Source organism: Bos taurus, chromosome 18, assembly GCF_002263795.3.
Source record: "Bos taurus isolate L1 Dominette 01449 registration number 42190680 breed Hereford chromosome 18, ARS-UCD2.0, whole genome shotgun sequence".
Taxonomy (NCBI): domain Eukaryota; kingdom Metazoa; phylum Chordata; class Mammalia; order Artiodactyla; family Bovidae; genus Bos; species Bos taurus.
Window position 1 is genome coordinate 46,354,550 of NC_037345.1, and position 16,304 is coordinate 46,370,853.

Below are 16,304 nucleotides of genomic sequence, written 5' to 3' on the forward strand. Positions count from 1 at the left end.
AATATTCTACAAAATACATGACCAGTACTCCTCAAAACTATCAAAGTCATGAAAAAAGAAAGAGAAATTGTCACTGGCAAGAAGAGCTTAAGGAAACATGACAACTATATGTTACGTGTTATCCTGGATAGAATGCGTGAACAGAAAACAGATAAGGTAAACACTAGGAAAACTGAATAAAGTACGGACTCTGGTTAATAATTTTTAAGGTATCTTATTCTCTTCTTATAATATCTCCAGCACAGAAGCAACCAAACTATTTTAACAAATCTCTCATTTATGCTAATTCAAACTCGAACTTCAAGGAACCAAGGCAGGCAGTAAAATTAAGTTTTAAGGGGTGGGATGGGGGGTGAAGGAGACTGACCCACTGACCACATGAAATGTGGGGCTTACTTGGATCCTGATTTTTACAATACTATTGTAATATAATGACATTTTGAGTCAGGGAAAATAGAACGCAATGTAGGTGTAAGATAATAGAACAGTTTCCTGTATGTGAACATGGTATTTTTTTCTTTTAAATACTCCTTATTTAATAGACATCTTATCTGTTATACATTATGAAGCAAGTACAGGCGAATTGACAGATGTCTTCAATTTGCTATAATGTAAACCGAAAAAATGTATAGACAAAACAAGAAGGATAAAATTTTAGTAAATTCTTGAGAGGGACGTGGATGTCCGTTATATTATTCTCTCTACTATTGTGTAGTTTTGAAAATATTCATAAAACATCTTGAGGACTAAAAAAAGAGAGAAAGAGAGCTGTGTCTCAAGGAAGCACAAACAACAGACCTATACACGTGACCTTCTGAGTTGACATATTTGACTACCGTCCCTTGGCCTTTGCATGAACTATTCCTCCTACCCAGAGTCTCTATACTCATTTTATCTAGCAGAAATCTTCAGGTGTCACCTCCTCCTCCAGGAAGCCTGGGTCAGGCGCCTCCTCTGAAATTCCCACATCATGGTCCTGGTTTTTCTGGAACTCACTGGTAGCATGTCCGAAAGTGGACGACCACGGCTTCCAGCTGTCTCCAACCCCATCCTGCACTGGGGTGACTGGGATGTCCCTGTGTTTTAAAATTTCCGGAACGGGTCTCGCAGTGGCACGGGAGGAACCTCCGAACTTCCCAGAGTTCTCAAAGGCCAAGATTTCACTTTAGGGGCGGGCCGTGTTCCCCCATGAAGGCGTGGCCGTCTCTCTGGGTTGCACGCCCCTAAACGCAGTTTCTTCCGTTGACTCCTTTCTCCGGCACTCTGACTGGCCTATAGTTCTCCTTGGGGGCGGGCTCTCTGGGTGTGGCCAGGTTCTCATTGGCTCTCACTCCAAAGGCCAGCCCTGTTGGCGCATGACGTCATGTATCGGCGCCCGTCGCTTTCGCTTATATGTCATCCGCGGGCGCCCACCCTGACGTAGCCAGAGAGTATACAGCGGAACCGGCGGAGGCCACAGAGCTAAGGCGGTAGTACCGGAGACAGTGACGGCAGCAGCAATGGCCGGAGCGGGGCCAGCCCCGGGCCTGCCGGGTGCAGGAGGACCCGTGGTTCCGGGTCCTGGTGCCGGCATCCCTGGAAAGAGCGGCGAGGAACGCTTGAAGGAGATGGAGGCGGAGATGGCCCTGTAAGGCCCGCGATAGGGAGCTATAAAAGCCGTCCTAGAGTCAGAGTCGTCGAGCCCTAGAGCCTCCAGGCCACGATAGACTCGATATATAGTTCTGTCTTGGGGAAATGGGACTTTCGGAATTGTGGGGACGAGGGTTAAGGAGGAGAGGTTGGCAGGGGTGAAGGCGCTGTCGCGATATACCCACCGTTTCAGAATTGGTGCAAGGTCCTGAGCTGTGGTGTCTGTCCTGCCTTCCCAGGTTTGAGCAGGAAGTTCTGGGGGCTCCCGTAACAGGAATCCCAACTGCCGTGCCTGCGGTGCCCACAGTCCCCACGGTTGAAGCGATGCAAGTCCCAGCAGCTCCTGTGATCCGCCCAATTATCGCGACCAACACATACCAGCAGGTACGGCTGAAATAAGGCATAGAAGAGAGCACAATGCCCCAGACACACGTTTGTATACAGAGAGCTTTTGAGATGCTGGCTTGTTGATTAATTAGCATGACAAATATTTTAGGTGTCAGGCACTGAGGACTCAGTAACGACTGAGACAATAATTCTGCCCTTTGCATGCTTTTATTCTAGATCATGATGGCCAGTAGAACTTAATGCAATGATGAAAATGTTCTGTATTTATTTAAAATTCATATTAGAGTTACATAGTTCCTCAGACTCATTAATCACATTCAAGTTCTCCATATTTAACTATATGTGACTAGTGAAGAAAGAGATTACCAAAAAGTGAACAAGTAAATGAAACTTGTTCATTCTCTCGACAAATAATTTTCAGGTCCCTCTTCTGCGCCAGGTGCTAATCTAGGCCCTAAACATATAGCAGAGAATGAAACAGATAAACATTCACTACCTTTTTGGAGTTTCTGTTTTACTGTGGAGAGACAGATTAAAGTAGATTCAGAAGGGCAGAATTTTATCAGCATGGTCAGGGAAGACCTTTCTGAGGAGGTGATATGTAAGCAAAAATATAAAGAGCATGATGGAGGGAACTGTGCAGATATCTGGGAGAAGAGTATTCCCAGACAACTGTTGCTCTGCAAAGGCTGTGAGGTAGGTGCATACCTGACATGTTCAAGGACCAGCAGGGACAACAGGGTGGCTGGAATGGATTGAGCAAGGGAGAGGATAGGAGGAGATATGGACAGAGAGCTGATAGAGACAGATCTAGTAGGACCTTGTGGATCACCATAAGGACCTTGGTTTTTACTCTGGGATGAGAAGCAGTTGAAGGATTTTGAGCAATGGGGTGATATGGTCCAATTTAGATGTCACCAGGGTCACTTTGGTTGTGTTTAGAAGACAGGTTATAGGGGTCCAGGGCAGAATCAAGCAGTCTGAGGAAGAGGCTACCATCATACTCTAGGCAAGAGATAATGGTGGCTTGGAGCAGGGTGGTGGCATGGGAGATGAGGAGGCCAAGCTGGACATAATTTCAGGTAGTGCTGAATGCTTTGGGGAAGGTGAAGCAGGATGATGAAAGAAGTTGCACCAGGGAGGGACTAAGGACACCTTGAGCTAGTGTGATCCCAGAAGCCTTTCTGAAAAGTGATGTTTTAGCTGAGACCTAAAGTTTGAGAGATAGCCACACAGTGCAAAGAACAAAACCCTTGGTTCCCAGGTGAGCCTGCCAGGCAGCTTGGGGGCACTGAGTCAGACCCTTCACCCCAACCCCCATCCCACAGGTCCAACAGACTCTGGAGGCCCGAGCAGCCGCTGCAGCCACAGTGGTTCCTCCCATGGTGGGTGGCCCGCCTTTTGTGGGTCCAGGTAAGTAAGGAGTGGTGGGACGAGGGAAGCAGGGTGGTAAAAAGGGAAGCCTGGGACTCTCCTCCCCTCCCCCCCATCCTCATCACTCCCCTCCCAACAGTTGGCTTTGGCCCTGGTGATCGGAGTCACCTGGACAGTCCAGAGGCTCGAGAAGCCATGTTCCTGCGGCGAGCAGGTAGGTCTGAGGCCAGAGAATCCCACATTTCACCAAGCACTTTTGTTTTGACTACTTCACCCTCTCCATTTCATCCCCAAGATATCATTGTCTTTCTAAAGCATAAACCTAATCATGTACTTCGTTGATTTGGCCTTATTTACTGGGTCATTGCAAACCAGCCCCTTTCTTGTGACTCCTAATCCATATTCTTTGCTATTTCTTCATAGCACTTCATGTGCTACAAAGCTATATAGCCTTATAACAAGTTATACAACTTACTTGTTTATTATGATTACCATCTTTTGCTTTCTCTAAAATATAACATCTGTGAGGCTGCCTACCATCTTGTAAGCATTACATGTTCTCTGTTGATGGGATGAACAAACCAGACCATCAGACAAGCACCTATGGTCCTCACCTGACAATCAAGACCTTACATCAGCCAGCCCCTTGTGGAGAGAGATCCCCATTTCCTTCCCTGGAGCCCCAGACATTGCTGGGATTTGCCAGCAAGGCTCTTGTTGAGGTCCCTTCCCTCTCCTGCTCATTGTCACCCAACTTTTAACCTTCCAAACCTATCAACTAAACCAAAATCTAGCTAACTAAAATATATTGTCTCCACAGGACACTCTTACTTCATGTTGTTGAGATGACTTATACAAACAGTCAATTTTTGTGACATTAACTTCCTTACTTGTAGGAAAAGGATATGTGTTCTGTAATGTTCTGGTGTCATCTCATTAGATCAAACTTGTTAATTGTGTCACTTAAATCCTGATAGACTCTTTTACCTGATATCTGAGGTTTAGTATCTCCTATATGGTTTTAATGAAAGTGCACATCTGACCTAGTCACCCTGCCCAGCTTCCAGCCCTGCTGTGGCACCCTAGTGCCCTCCAGAGAACAACCACTGAAACAGTCTTTCAGCCACCAAGACTATGCTTGGATGCCTACTGACCGCTTGACCATCCTCTTATGATGCTCTTCAGCTCCTGACTTCCCCTGTTGGAATCAGGCTAAACTAAAGAGGGAAAGGTTTTGGTTTATAAGCATTCTCCTTGCCAGTAATATTTCCAAACTTAGCCTTTGCATTACTAGCTCTTCATTATCTTTTGGGTCTCAGCTTACAGATCCCTTTCTGCCAGAAGCCTTCTCTAGTCCCCCTGATGTCCCTCTTCTGAGCTCCCTACTGCCAGCCTCAGTCACCCTGCCTGGGCTTCCCCCATCCCGGCCCTGATCACTCTGGCTGTCACTCTGGTGATGAGTATGTTCTTTCCTGCTCTGGACCAGGAGCTCCCGTAGGGCCTGTGGTCTTTAGGTGTGCCCCTAGCATTGCCCAGGACAGGGCCCGGCCCAGAGGAGATCATCAGTGGTAAGTGTTTTGCTGAATGAACAAATGAAAAGGACCCCACATCTCCCAGAGGGTTCCCCAGGCTCTTCGGCAGAATTTCTTGGGTGCTCAGAGCACCCACAGGCACATACCTTGCCCTGAGTGCCCCAGTCCCCCTTGACACACACCCTCATCTCTCCCACAGCTGTGGCCCCCCAGAGTGCCACTATTCTGCGTCCAGCCTTCGTCCCTCACGTGCTGCAGAGAGCAGGTGAGGGGGCCAAGGTCATCATCCCTGCCACATAACTCCTCCCCAAGTCCTCCAACTCCCCCACTAACACCCTGACAGATTCTGCTCTTACCTCTGCAGCAGCTGGGCCCCGCCCTATGGCCTTGCGGCCCCCTCACCAGGCCCTCGTGGGCCCCCCGCTGCCTGGGCCCCCTGGACCACCTATGATGCTGCCACCAATGGCTCGGGCCCCCGGACCGCCCTTGGGCTCCATGGCTGCGCTGAGGCCTCCTCTGGTGAGTTGGTCAGGGAACTGAGGGTCAGGTGTGGTGGACAGAGAGACTCATCCTGGCCTAATGAGCTGTGTCCACCAAGTCTGCCTTTCCCCGGCTTTACATGTCTCTGCCTCTGTCTTTCCCTGTTTCTTCCTGTGGCCATATCATTCTGTTTTTTGCTTTTTTTTTTTGAGGGAAGTTTAGAGAGAAAACACAAATTGTAGGTGCATTTCTCTGTGTGTGTCTCTATTTTTCCTTTGATTGTCCCTCTCTTTTTCTGTATTTATTTATTGGTCCGTGTGTTTGTCTCTCTGCCTGTTTCTCTATCCCTGTGTTGGTCTGACAGGAACAGAGACACTGTTCCCTGTCTTGGTGTCTCTTGCCTGCTCTCTGGTCCCAGTGCCCTTGCTCTGTTGTACAGGATAAGGATGAGAGGGAGGTCTGAGCCTGTGATCTGGCCCCACTCATGCCCTCCTTTTGCCCGCAGGAAGAGCCAGCAACACCCCGAGAGCTGGGCCTAGGCCTGGGGTTGGGCCTGAAAGAGAAGGAAGAGGCTGTGGTGGCAGCAGCGGCTGGGCTGGAGGAGGCTAGTGCAGCAGTGGCGGTGGGAGCCGGGGGCGCCCCAGCTGGCCCTGCAGTCATTGGGCCCAGCCTGCCACTGGCCCTGGCCATGCCTCTGCCTGAGCCTGAACCCCTGCCCCTCCCACTGGAAGTTGTGCGAGGCCTACTGCCCCCACTGCGCATTCCTGAGCTCCTGTCCCTGCGTCCGAGACCCCGGCCACCTCGGCCTGAACCACCCCCTGGCCTCATGGCTCTTGAGGTAAGCAGGGAGCAGAGTAGTGGGGGACAGAAAGGGCTGGATGGGCAGACAGCAGCCCATGGGCTTCCCCACACAGAAACACAGGTCATGTTCTGTCCGTGGAGGTAGGAGGGACCCAGGAAATTGGAAGGTTTGGGAGAACATGGGGAAGAGGGAGGCAGACACACACATACACCTGACACCCGGAAGCGTATCCTGTGCTTTAACTATGGAGACAGGAGAACTAGGGGGACCAAATGGAAGAGCCTCAAGAGGGCAGATGGGCCCAAGAGACTCAGATCTAGCCCTTTGCACCCTTCCTTTCCTCTGTAGGTGCCGGAACCTCTGAGTGAGGACAAGAAGAAAGGGAAACCAGAGAAACTGAAGCGCTGCATTCGCACAGCAGCTGGGAGCAGCTGGGAGGACCCCAGCCTGCTAGAGTGGGATGCAGGTGAGTGGGCTCGAGTGCAGGGTCTGTGCTGCTCAGCCAAGGAAGGTGAGCCGGGCAGCTCCACACCTCAGTGTAGGGCAGCAGTGTTGTTAGCCCGCCTCCTGGAGAGCCAGACTGTGGCTCAGGGGGCAGGCCCTCACCTAGTCACTGAACAGAACTGGGTAAAGGGGATTGGTGCATAGGACCTCTGGCCCATTTCATTCATGAGGTGCCTGGCTTGTTAAAGAAGAAAGACCATTCTTTAACTTTTTGTGAGAAATAAATTTCTCACAGTTGCACAGTTAACTATATATCAACCACCTAGATTCAGCAATTAACATTTTGCTATCTTCACTGTAACCCTCCATGTGTATCTTTTTTTGGTTTTTGCTCAATCATGTGAAGTAAATTATAAATGAGGTTATCACTTCACTCCTAAAAACCTTAATATTCATCTCCTAAGAAAAGTAATATTTTCTTTCATATCATTACATGGTTAACACATCTAAGAAAATTAACAGTAACTCTGTGTTATCTCCTATTCTGTTTGTACTGTGATTTTCCCAGTTGTCTCCAAACTATTTTCTTATAGCTGTTTTTCCCCTAAACCAGGAGGCATGCAGTTTTGTGTAGTTTTGTGTGACTAGATTATCTTTTAAAGAGAATGTCTCCCTCCCGCTGCTTTGTCTCAGGTATAATAGTTTTTTGAAGTGTTCAGATCAGTTGGTTTATGGACGGTCCTACCCTCTTAAGTTTGTCAGATTACTTCTGCCTGGAGTGACCTAACTTGTTCAAGAGTGCCCTCTTGAACAAAGCTGTGAGGCAACCACAGTGGTAGCCAAGGAAAGGGGCCTAAGTCCCACCCCATTCCTTTACTTCTGCCTCTTTTCCTGGGACCATCTGCCCACCCCAGGCCAGAGCCATACAGCACTGGCCCAGAGGTGGCTAGGTGGTAGACCCTAATTCTGTGACCTTGGACAAGTCACTCAGCCTTGCAAGCCTCATTTTCCAGCAAGAAGATAGTAATAGTATATGCTCGTGGGGGAAGGGATTCTTTGAGCTTGAGCACATTTGGTCAAGACCAGACTCCGCTCAGGAGGTATATCCAAAAATGGCAGCTGAAGTTGACCTTGGAGAAGAATCAGGCAGTGTGTTCAGGTTTCAGGGACTCAAAGGGGATCAGAGAGGGCTTTGCAGAGGAGGCAGAGTTGAGGAATGACGAAGTCTGCGGTCCTGGGGTGCCATTATGGGAACCAGTGGGTGTCAGGGGCCCAGGGAGTGTCCATGGAGAGGTGTTCAGTAGACCAAAGGATGCTGGGGGCTCAGAGGACAGGCCAGCGCTGTGATGACAAAGGTAGGGGCTTCATCACGGGAGTAGGTGAGGTGGCCCTGGGGTGGGGCAGGGCAGTGCCATTAGTTGAAAGTGAAGGCTCTGGAGCCAGATGGATGCCTGAGTTCTTGTCCCAGCTCTGCTGCTTGCTGATTAACTTTGGGCAGGTGACTTGACCTCTCTGTGCCTTGGTGTAAGGGGCTGTTGGGAATGCCAGGTATGTGAAAACTTTATGGACTCTTTGCAGAGAGTCTAGCACAGGGTAAATACTACCCAAGTGTTGGCTGTTATAACTAAGAGGACCTCAGGTCGAGACTGCTGGGATACAGAGGGAAGAGGGCTCAGGGGGTGCTCCCAGAGAAGGTGGGATCATTTCAGTAAGACAGACACTGGGCTGCAACATGTGTATCCTCTGATCTTCCCTCTCCCAACCCCAGATGACTTCCGGATCTTCTGTGGGGACCTGGGCAACGAGGTGAACGATGACATCTTGGCCCGAGCCTTCAGCCGCTTCCCATCCTTCCTTAAGGCTAAGGTTATTCGCGACAAGCGCACAGGCAAGACCAAGGGTTATGGCTTTGTCAGCTTTAAGGACCCCAGTGACTATGTGCGCGCCATGCGTGAGATGAACGGTGAGTGCGGTCTCCCCTAGGGTCAGTGGGCATGGCAGGCATCTGGTCTGAGCATGGCCTTGAACCGTCTCTTCCCACAGGGAAGTATGTGGGCTCACGCCCCATCAAGCTGCGCAAGAGCATGTGGAAGGACCGGAACCTGGACGTGGTGCGCAAGAAGCAGAAGGAGAAGAAGAAATTGGGCCTGAGATAGGGTCTGTGGCCAGGCACCCGCTCCCATCCGGCCGGGCGCTGGTTCCTCCCCACAGTTCTTTGGAAAACCCTCAACTGTCTACCCACCCATCCTCCCCAATACCAGTTTCAATAAATTTACGTTCATTTCCATCCTTGGCTAGGCTTGGAAGCACTCTTTGGAGAGCCGGGTTTAGCATCCCCCACTCTGGAGACAGTGGGGAGCCTTGAAAGTTTACATAAACATGCAGATGGGCGTTTTCAACGCTGCTACCTGCCCGTTAGATCTTCTTGAAACCTCTTTAAGTGTACACTGATTGCAGCCCATTCCTCACAGGAGGAAGTAGAGGCTTAGCGCAAGGTCAAAGCCGAGTGGAGGCTCACACCAGTGGTCTTCTGACTCCACCCTGTGTTCTCAGCACCAAGGTAGTGGGTCTTCTGGGCCCTGCCCTTCTGGAGCTCAGAGCTTTCCAGGCGTCCATTCATTCATCCGCTTTCATCAAGGACAGTGTGTGGATACAGTGGTAACAGTGTTCCTAGCTAATGGTTCAGTGGCAGAGATAGGGCCATTGCCAGACAATGACAGCCCAGAGTTATCAGGGTTGGGATGGGGAACCATCCCTAGGGATCCAGGAAGGCTTCCTGAAGGCACTGGCCATTTCTGAAACTATTTCATTCTCTTCCTATTAATATCATTCTCTCTCCTTGTCTCTGCCGTTCTCACCCTTTAGGTCTCTGAGACTGTTTTCCAGTTTCTTCACTCTGCCAAAACCTGGTCGACTTCTGCTGTCTCTTTGAATGTTTATGCCTCCTCCTGTTTCTCTTAAGTCCCCCTCTGCTTCTTGCCTCTTTCTAAATGTCTCAGTCTCTCCTCTCTGTCTGTCTGTAAGTCTCTCCCCAGCTCCTGTTTCCCAGCTCCAGCTTGTCTGCCTGTCAGAAGTAAGTGTGCGTGCGGGACCTTGAATGCCAGACTGAGAGCTTAGCCTTTACCCTGAAGGCAGCAGCCAGCCGTGAGAAGCTGAGACAAAGCTCAGGCAGGGGACTGGCATCACAGATTTGCACTTCAGAGAAAACAGGTCCAGGAAGGAGGTTGGAGCAGTGACCAGCCAAAGGGAGGGGACAAGGGTCTCCCAGGGGCATAGCCATCAGAACCCCAGATTGGGAGGGGAGAAACAATACCAAGGTTTCTCGGGAAGCCAGTCACCCAGGAGAGGTGTCAGATTTCCTCTGTTCCGGTCTTCCTCCCTTACTGCCCACTCTGACGTCACATTTTCCAGTCTGGTGAGAGGGGTGAGGGCCTCCTTTCAATGACAGGAAGTGCCCTTCAGCCCCCTGCCACCTGGCTGGACCACCCAGCTCCAGAATCCTCAAACCCCATTCCCACATCACTAGCCCTTCCCTTCTCCTAAACCCCTTCTATTCACTGCAAGCAAGAGAGGAGATGCAAACGATTCCAGAAAGGAGGGTTTTAAACATGCATTTAAGTCCCAGGAGAGAAGAAAATCAATGGGGTTGAGAGATGGACAAAGGAGAGAATGTAGTGAGCAGAGACTGAGGGGTGGGGAGGGAGGAAGAAAAGAGAGTGGGTGGGTCAGAGGCTGTACAACAGGAAGGAGTTGGGGGAAAAGTCCAGAGAGGGAAAGAGATGGAAACAGATAAGAAGGTAGGGAGAGAGATAGGAACACTTGGAGACAGATGGAGAGGGACTGAGACACCAGAAGAGACTTGGGGGACTTCCCTGGTGGTCCAGTGGTTAGGATTCCACACTTTAACTGTCAGGGGCAAGGATTCAATCCCTGGTCAGGGAACTAAGATCCCACAACCAAGAGTCAGGCCTGGTACAACAGAGGACACCAACCCAGGGCAGGAAGACATGGAGAGAGACCAGCTTCAGGGAGAGGAGGCCCCAGGCCTAGTGGGGCATGGGAGATACGAGATTCCTTTCAGACCCCTGGGTTAGATGGATGGAGGGACCAATGACTCCTGAGGGCTCTGTGGTTCAACCAACACCGGGTCCAGTCCCAGCACCAGCCACCCACTGTGTGACCTAGTGAGTAGCTCTTCCTCTTGAGGCCCAGTTTCCTCTGTGTAACACAGAAAGGCAGTGCCCACACCCCCCAGAATGGCAAGTGGTTAATGATCAAACTGGGTGAATATTGGAAAAGGTCCATATTAAAGAGGTTATTTTTTTTTAACACAAAATTTTTGTATTGGAGGATAGTCGATAAACAATTTGTAGTTTCAGGTGAACAGCAAAGGGACTCGGCCATACATATACATATATTCATTTTCCCCCAAACCCCACTCCCATCCAGGCTGGCACATAACATTGAGCAGAGTTCCATGTGCTATACAATAGGTCTTTGTTGGTTATCCATTTTAAATATAGCAGTGTGTACATGACCTTCCCAAAGTCCCTGACTACTCCTTCCCCCACACCCGCCCCCAGCAACCATAAGTTCATTTTCTAAGTCTGTGAGTCTTAAAGGGGTTATTTTTAATGATACATATCTATTTATCAATATTTCAGGATAGAAACAACATAGGTTCTGAAGTCAAGCAACCAGGGTGTAGGGTTGCCAGATTTAGAAAATAAAAATACAAGACACTTAGCTAAATTGGAACTTAACATAATTTTCTAATTGTATGTTCCAAATATTGCATGTGTGTATGTATATGTTGCAAGTATACATGTTTTGGTTTAGTTTTGCTGAATCATTGGAAAAGTTACAGACATAACACTTCACTCCTAAATAGCTGTGAGCCTTTGTTGTTTGTAAAGAGCTTCGTTTCTTAGAAATAGCATTTCATATTATATAGCATTGTCACATGGAAGAAAATGATCCATTCTATATCTCATATTCAGTTCCTACTCAAATTTTCCCCATTTGTCCTGAACTATTATAGCATGAAAGGGCGCAGATTCTGGAGATGAAGAAAAGTGGGAGTCATCTTCAATTTCCCCTTTCATAAAATCAGGATAAGACTAATACCTACCTCTTAAGGGGAGTAAACAAAGGCCCATAGTTTGGTGGTATGCAATGAGCCCCCAGTAAATGTCAGCTATTACTATCACTGCTGTTATTGTTTACATTGTTACTGTCCTTGGAAGCATCCAGAATGTCCTCATCAAAGCCCTAGGAAGCGGGGAACTGGGCCTGGTGGAGGATCCCAGGTCGATCTACCCCCACCTATCCCCCACAGGGCCCCTGCCGATTGTGACGTCTGTCGACCGACCGGGGGTCTGGCCGGAAATCCCCCTTCCTGTTGAAGATAAGCCTGGCACAGCCCAGCTGACCCCTGGCCCGCTTCCCCCACCACCTCCCATGTCGCAGGATCAAGTCCCCAATCCCCACCCCCCTCCCGGCTCTTGTCACCCCGGAAACATCCCTTGCACCCTGGTCTCAACCCAGCCTGCTGTTTCCCAAGCTCCCGTTCAAGTCCAGGCCAGCCATGCAGCGGGACAACCAAAGCTGCCTCCTAAAGCTACCCTGGAGGCCAGCGGTCATCCCCGGGGCCAGAGAGGAGTGGGGCGGGGGTGACATGGCTTGGCCACGCCTCAGCCCCTGCAACTCGACCCCTACTGCGACCCCCAGCTCTGACGTCTTGGAAAATCCGCTCCCCCTGCTCAGGCCCCCAGGGGAGGGGTGCATGGTATGAAATGGGGCTGAGACCCCCGACCAGGGGCAGAAGGACCTGCCAGAGGTGAGCCATGAACTGGGGGCTGGAAGACCGGGTGTCTGGGGGCCTGGTTTCCTGGGTCTGGCTGGGTGTCTGGGAGCCCTCACTCCTGGGTCTGAGAGGAAAGGACACTGGAGGCCAAGATTTCAGGGCCCTGGGGAAGAAGGGAGCAGAGGCCTGGACTCCTCCTTGTGAGGGAAGCAAGGGATAGGGCTCAGACTCCAGGGTCCCTAAGTGTCACCGGCTCACCCTGTGCACCCCCCCGTTTTTTCCGACCCAGTACATTCACAACGGACATCCATGGACTTGTGGAACTGGGATGAAGTATCACCACAGGAAGTGCCTCTGGGGCACAGGATGTCAGGGCTGGGTAGGTCCCAGGGGTGTGACAATGTGTGTGCGGTGGGTACGCAGGTGGGGGCCTTCGCTGAACCTGATGGGGCTCTGTCTAACTTCACTGCCTGCAGAAGGAGCTGAACTCAACTTCTATATCCCTGAACTGGCAGTCCAAGCGGATACACTGACAGAAGACACATGCTGGAAAGGTGGCTGTGGGCTGGGACCTCTGGGCACTGGGGAAGAAGGTGAGGCTGGGCACCTAGGTCTGAGGAAGGGGGCATGCTTCTCCTGCAGTTGAACCCTGAGAGGGATATGGGCTTGAACTGCAGAGGTTGAAGGAGGAGGAGGAGGGGGCCAGTGTCCTGAGTCCTAGGTCTAAGTGAGTAGGAGCTGGGGTTGAGAACTCTCAGTCCCTGACAAAGTCCACTGGGTGAGTGGCTGAGGGGAGTCTCCAGGCACTGTGCACGCCCTTCCCTAAATCAGCTACAACCTTATTCCTTGCAGGGCTCCCACAGCCAGACTGGAGCTCTACTCCGTACCCAGAAGCTGCATGGGGGGCGGGTGAGTGTGTACGGAGAAGCGCGGGAGGAAGGGGAGGGCGGGGCGGGGAGGAGGGGACTAGGGTCCTCCACTGTGACTAGAGGTTTAGATTCCGCGATCTATGAAGGGGAAGGGGGTTAGGACGAGGGACACTGTGTCCTTAAGGTGGTATGACCTAGATCCTGGAGCCTGGAGTCCCAGACGCCAGGGCTGAGAGCTTCGCCTCCCAGAACTCCAGAGGGGAGCGGGGATCGGGACACCTGGGCTCCTCTCACTTGGGGTCCATTTGTCCTCGCAGAGCCCGCCCCTCAAGCTCTTCCGTGGCCGGGAGACTGGACAGACCTGCCGTGCTCCGGCACCGTCTCTTGCAGCGGTGTTTCCCAGGCCCCGGGTCCCGCCACCTGGACCGGCTCCGAAGGGGCTACTGGCCAGAATTACACCACCTCCGCGGGTAGTACCAACTCGTGGTCGCGCGCCCGGGTGGCCTCCAGCTCCACCAGCTGGGACTATTCTATCGGCCCCGACGGCGCCACCTGCTGGGGCAGGAGCCTCGGCGGGGAGCTCTGTGCCGACTCGACCCTTCCTTGGGCCGGGCCTGAGGCTTCGGACTGTACCACCTCCTGGGACTCAGGGCTGCACACGGATTGCACCAGCTCTTCCAAAGAGTACCAGAGCTCAGATCTCACCACTTCCTCTGAACCCACCCAGCAGTCGGACCGCGCAACCTTGGCTCGTTACCCCAAAACTAACCACAGAGGTGAGGTCCGCGAGACTTTGTCGGATGGGAGCGAAGCGGGTGTCTAAGGAGGCGCTAAGGGGGCGGAACCCAGGAAATTGGCGGCGCTCCAGAGAGGAGGGGGAGGGGCCTCACTGCCGGGTACCTAGTAAGGAGAGGAATAAGACACAAGTAGTTTCTATTGTTTCTAGGGAGCAAGGGACAAGGACCTAGGCTCCTAGGTGAGAAGAAAGAGATGAGGATCTGAATGCCTGGGTCCCTGAGATGGGGCAGCCAAAATCCTAAATCTCCAACAGGAGTCTCTGGACTCCTGGGTCCCCAGGCCAATTCTTAGGTCCCTTAGATGGAGGAATCAGGATTTGCTGGTCTCCGAGGAGGAGCAGATCCGGATTCCTGGGTCATCGAAGCGACATCATCTGGGGCCAGGAAACCTGAGTGTACACTTGTCCCCACACTACAGGTCCCATTCAGCTGTGGCAGTTCCTCCTGGAGCTGCTCCACGACGGAGCGCGTAGAAGCTGCATCCGCTGGACCGGCAATAGCCGAGAGTTCCAACTGTGCGACCCGAAAGAGGTAAGTCAGTTTCCCAGACCCGCCAAGTTCCGCCCAGGTCTCCCCGTGTTCGCCATCAGCACTTTGCCTAGTGCTAGGCCCCGCCCCCAGCCTCGCCTTCATCTGCCTGCTGCGCCCCGACTAACCCCTCTGCAGACAGACCGGAACCCCGCCCCCGCCCCACCCATCCACCGTCTAGCCCCGCCCTCCCCAACCCTCTCCCGCCCTTTCGGACTAAGCCTGGGCTCCTCCCTAGGTGGCGCGGCTGTGGGGTGAGCGCAAGAGGAAGCCAGGCATGAATTACGAGAAGCTGAGCCGAGGTCTGCGCTACTACTACCGCCGCGACATCGTGCGCAAGAGCGGGGGGCGCAAGTACACGTACCGCTTCGGGGGCCGCTTGCCGAGTCTAGTCTATCCTGACCTTATGGGAGGCGGGCTAGAAGCACCGACCCAATAAAAATACCCAATCAAGCCTCGTTGTGCTGTTTGCATCCTTCCCACTGATACAGACTACTTCTGCTTGGGAGTCTGTGCACACCATCACATCCACATCCCAGCCCCCCCGCCCCCAACAAACCCCATGTGATCCCAGGAAACACGATGACCAAAACAGACCCAAGACCCTAAGGGGAAATACTGTGTGCTCGCTGTGTAATGGGATATGCAGAGGTTTCAAACTGAGTCCCCACTGCGCCTGCCTTGTGCTGGGACCTGCACCGAAATCAGACCCTATCACTAACTTTCCACTTTACCAACTGTTCCCCTCTTGAAGAGAAGGCTTATATTCCCCAAAAAAAGGGCCTACTGTGTGCCTTCCCAGTACTAGCGACCATCACGGAATTAGACATAGTGCTTGCCTCCTAAAAGCCTCTATTCCAACCCACGGGACACAGAACTCATACTCCAAGAAGAGCCTACCGGATTCAGATCAGATCAGATCAGTCGCTCAGGCGTGTCCAACTCTTTGCGACTCCATAAATCGCAGCACGCCAGGCCTCCCTGTCCATCACCAACTCCCGGAGTTCACTCAGACTCATGTCCATCGAGTCAGTGATGCCATCCAGCCATCTCATCCTCTGTCGTCCCCTTCTCCTCTTGCCCCCAATCCCTCCCAGCATCAGAGTCTTCTCCAATGAGTCAACTCTTCGCATGAGGTGGCCAAAGTACTGGAGATTGGGGAACTACTAAGTCTGAAAGAGAGCCTATTAAGTGGTCCTCCTGTGGGCCCTGCTAGGGATTTAGCAATGACAAAGACAACTCTGGACCTTGCCCATGGGAGGTTCACAGTCCAGTGAGGAGAGAGACACCTCCCCACCCCCCCACCCCCCACCAGACAGGGACAGGCCAGAGTGGTCAGGACTGAGATGGGAGAACTCTGCAGGGGTAGAGGTGGCCCCCAAAGAGGGACCTGCCCTAGCCTAAGGCAGGAAGTTGGGGGTTGGTCAGGGAAAACTTACTGGAGGAGAAAAATAGCTGATTTAAGCAGTCTGCTGCTGTTGCTTCTAAGTCGCTTCAGTCGTGTCCGGCTCTGTGCAACCCCATGGACTGCAGCCCACCAGGCTCCTCCGTCCATGGGATTTTCCAGGCACGAGTACTGGAGTCAGGTGCCATTGCCTTCTCCGTTAAGAAGTCAGGTAGGAAGAAAAAAAAATCAGGTAGGCAAAGAATGTTCCAGTCAGAAGAAATCAAAGGCCTGGAGGTAGATCTCACAGC

At 51.9% G+C, this 16,304-nt stretch overlaps 2 protein-coding genes across 5 annotated transcripts; both read left to right on the top strand.

Annotated features, from left to right (window-relative positions):
- Positions 1-1,419: 1,419 nt before the first annotated feature.
- RBM42 (RNA binding motif protein 42) lies at positions 1,420-8,896 on the top strand. Of its 4 annotated transcripts, none has more exons than XM_005219000.5 (10): positions 1,420-1,627; positions 1,869-2,013; positions 3,306-3,390; positions 3,491-3,565; positions 5,083-5,148; positions 5,227-5,402; positions 5,869-6,201; positions 6,514-6,631; positions 8,378-8,572; positions 8,653-8,896. In XM_005219000.5, the coding sequence occupies exons 1-10, from the start codon at positions 1,500-1,502 to the stop codon at positions 8,763-8,765; spliced, it is 1,434 nt and encodes a 477-aa protein (XP_005219057.1). In that variant the 5' UTR covers positions 1,420-1,499; the 3' UTR covers positions 8,766-8,896.
- A 3,828-nt stretch (positions 8,897-12,724) lies between these two features.
- ETV2 (ETS variant transcription factor 2) lies at positions 12,725-15,067 on the top strand. Its single transcript, NM_001191317.1, has 6 exons — positions 12,725-12,794; positions 12,892-12,969; positions 13,247-13,324; positions 13,602-14,060; positions 14,500-14,612; positions 14,848-15,067. Exons 1-6 carry the CDS (start codon positions 12,725-12,727, stop codon positions 15,046-15,048), a joined length of 999 nt encoding a protein of 332 aa, NP_001178246.1. The 3' UTR covers positions 15,049-15,067.
- The last annotated feature ends 1,237 nt before the right edge of the window (positions 15,068-16,304 follow it).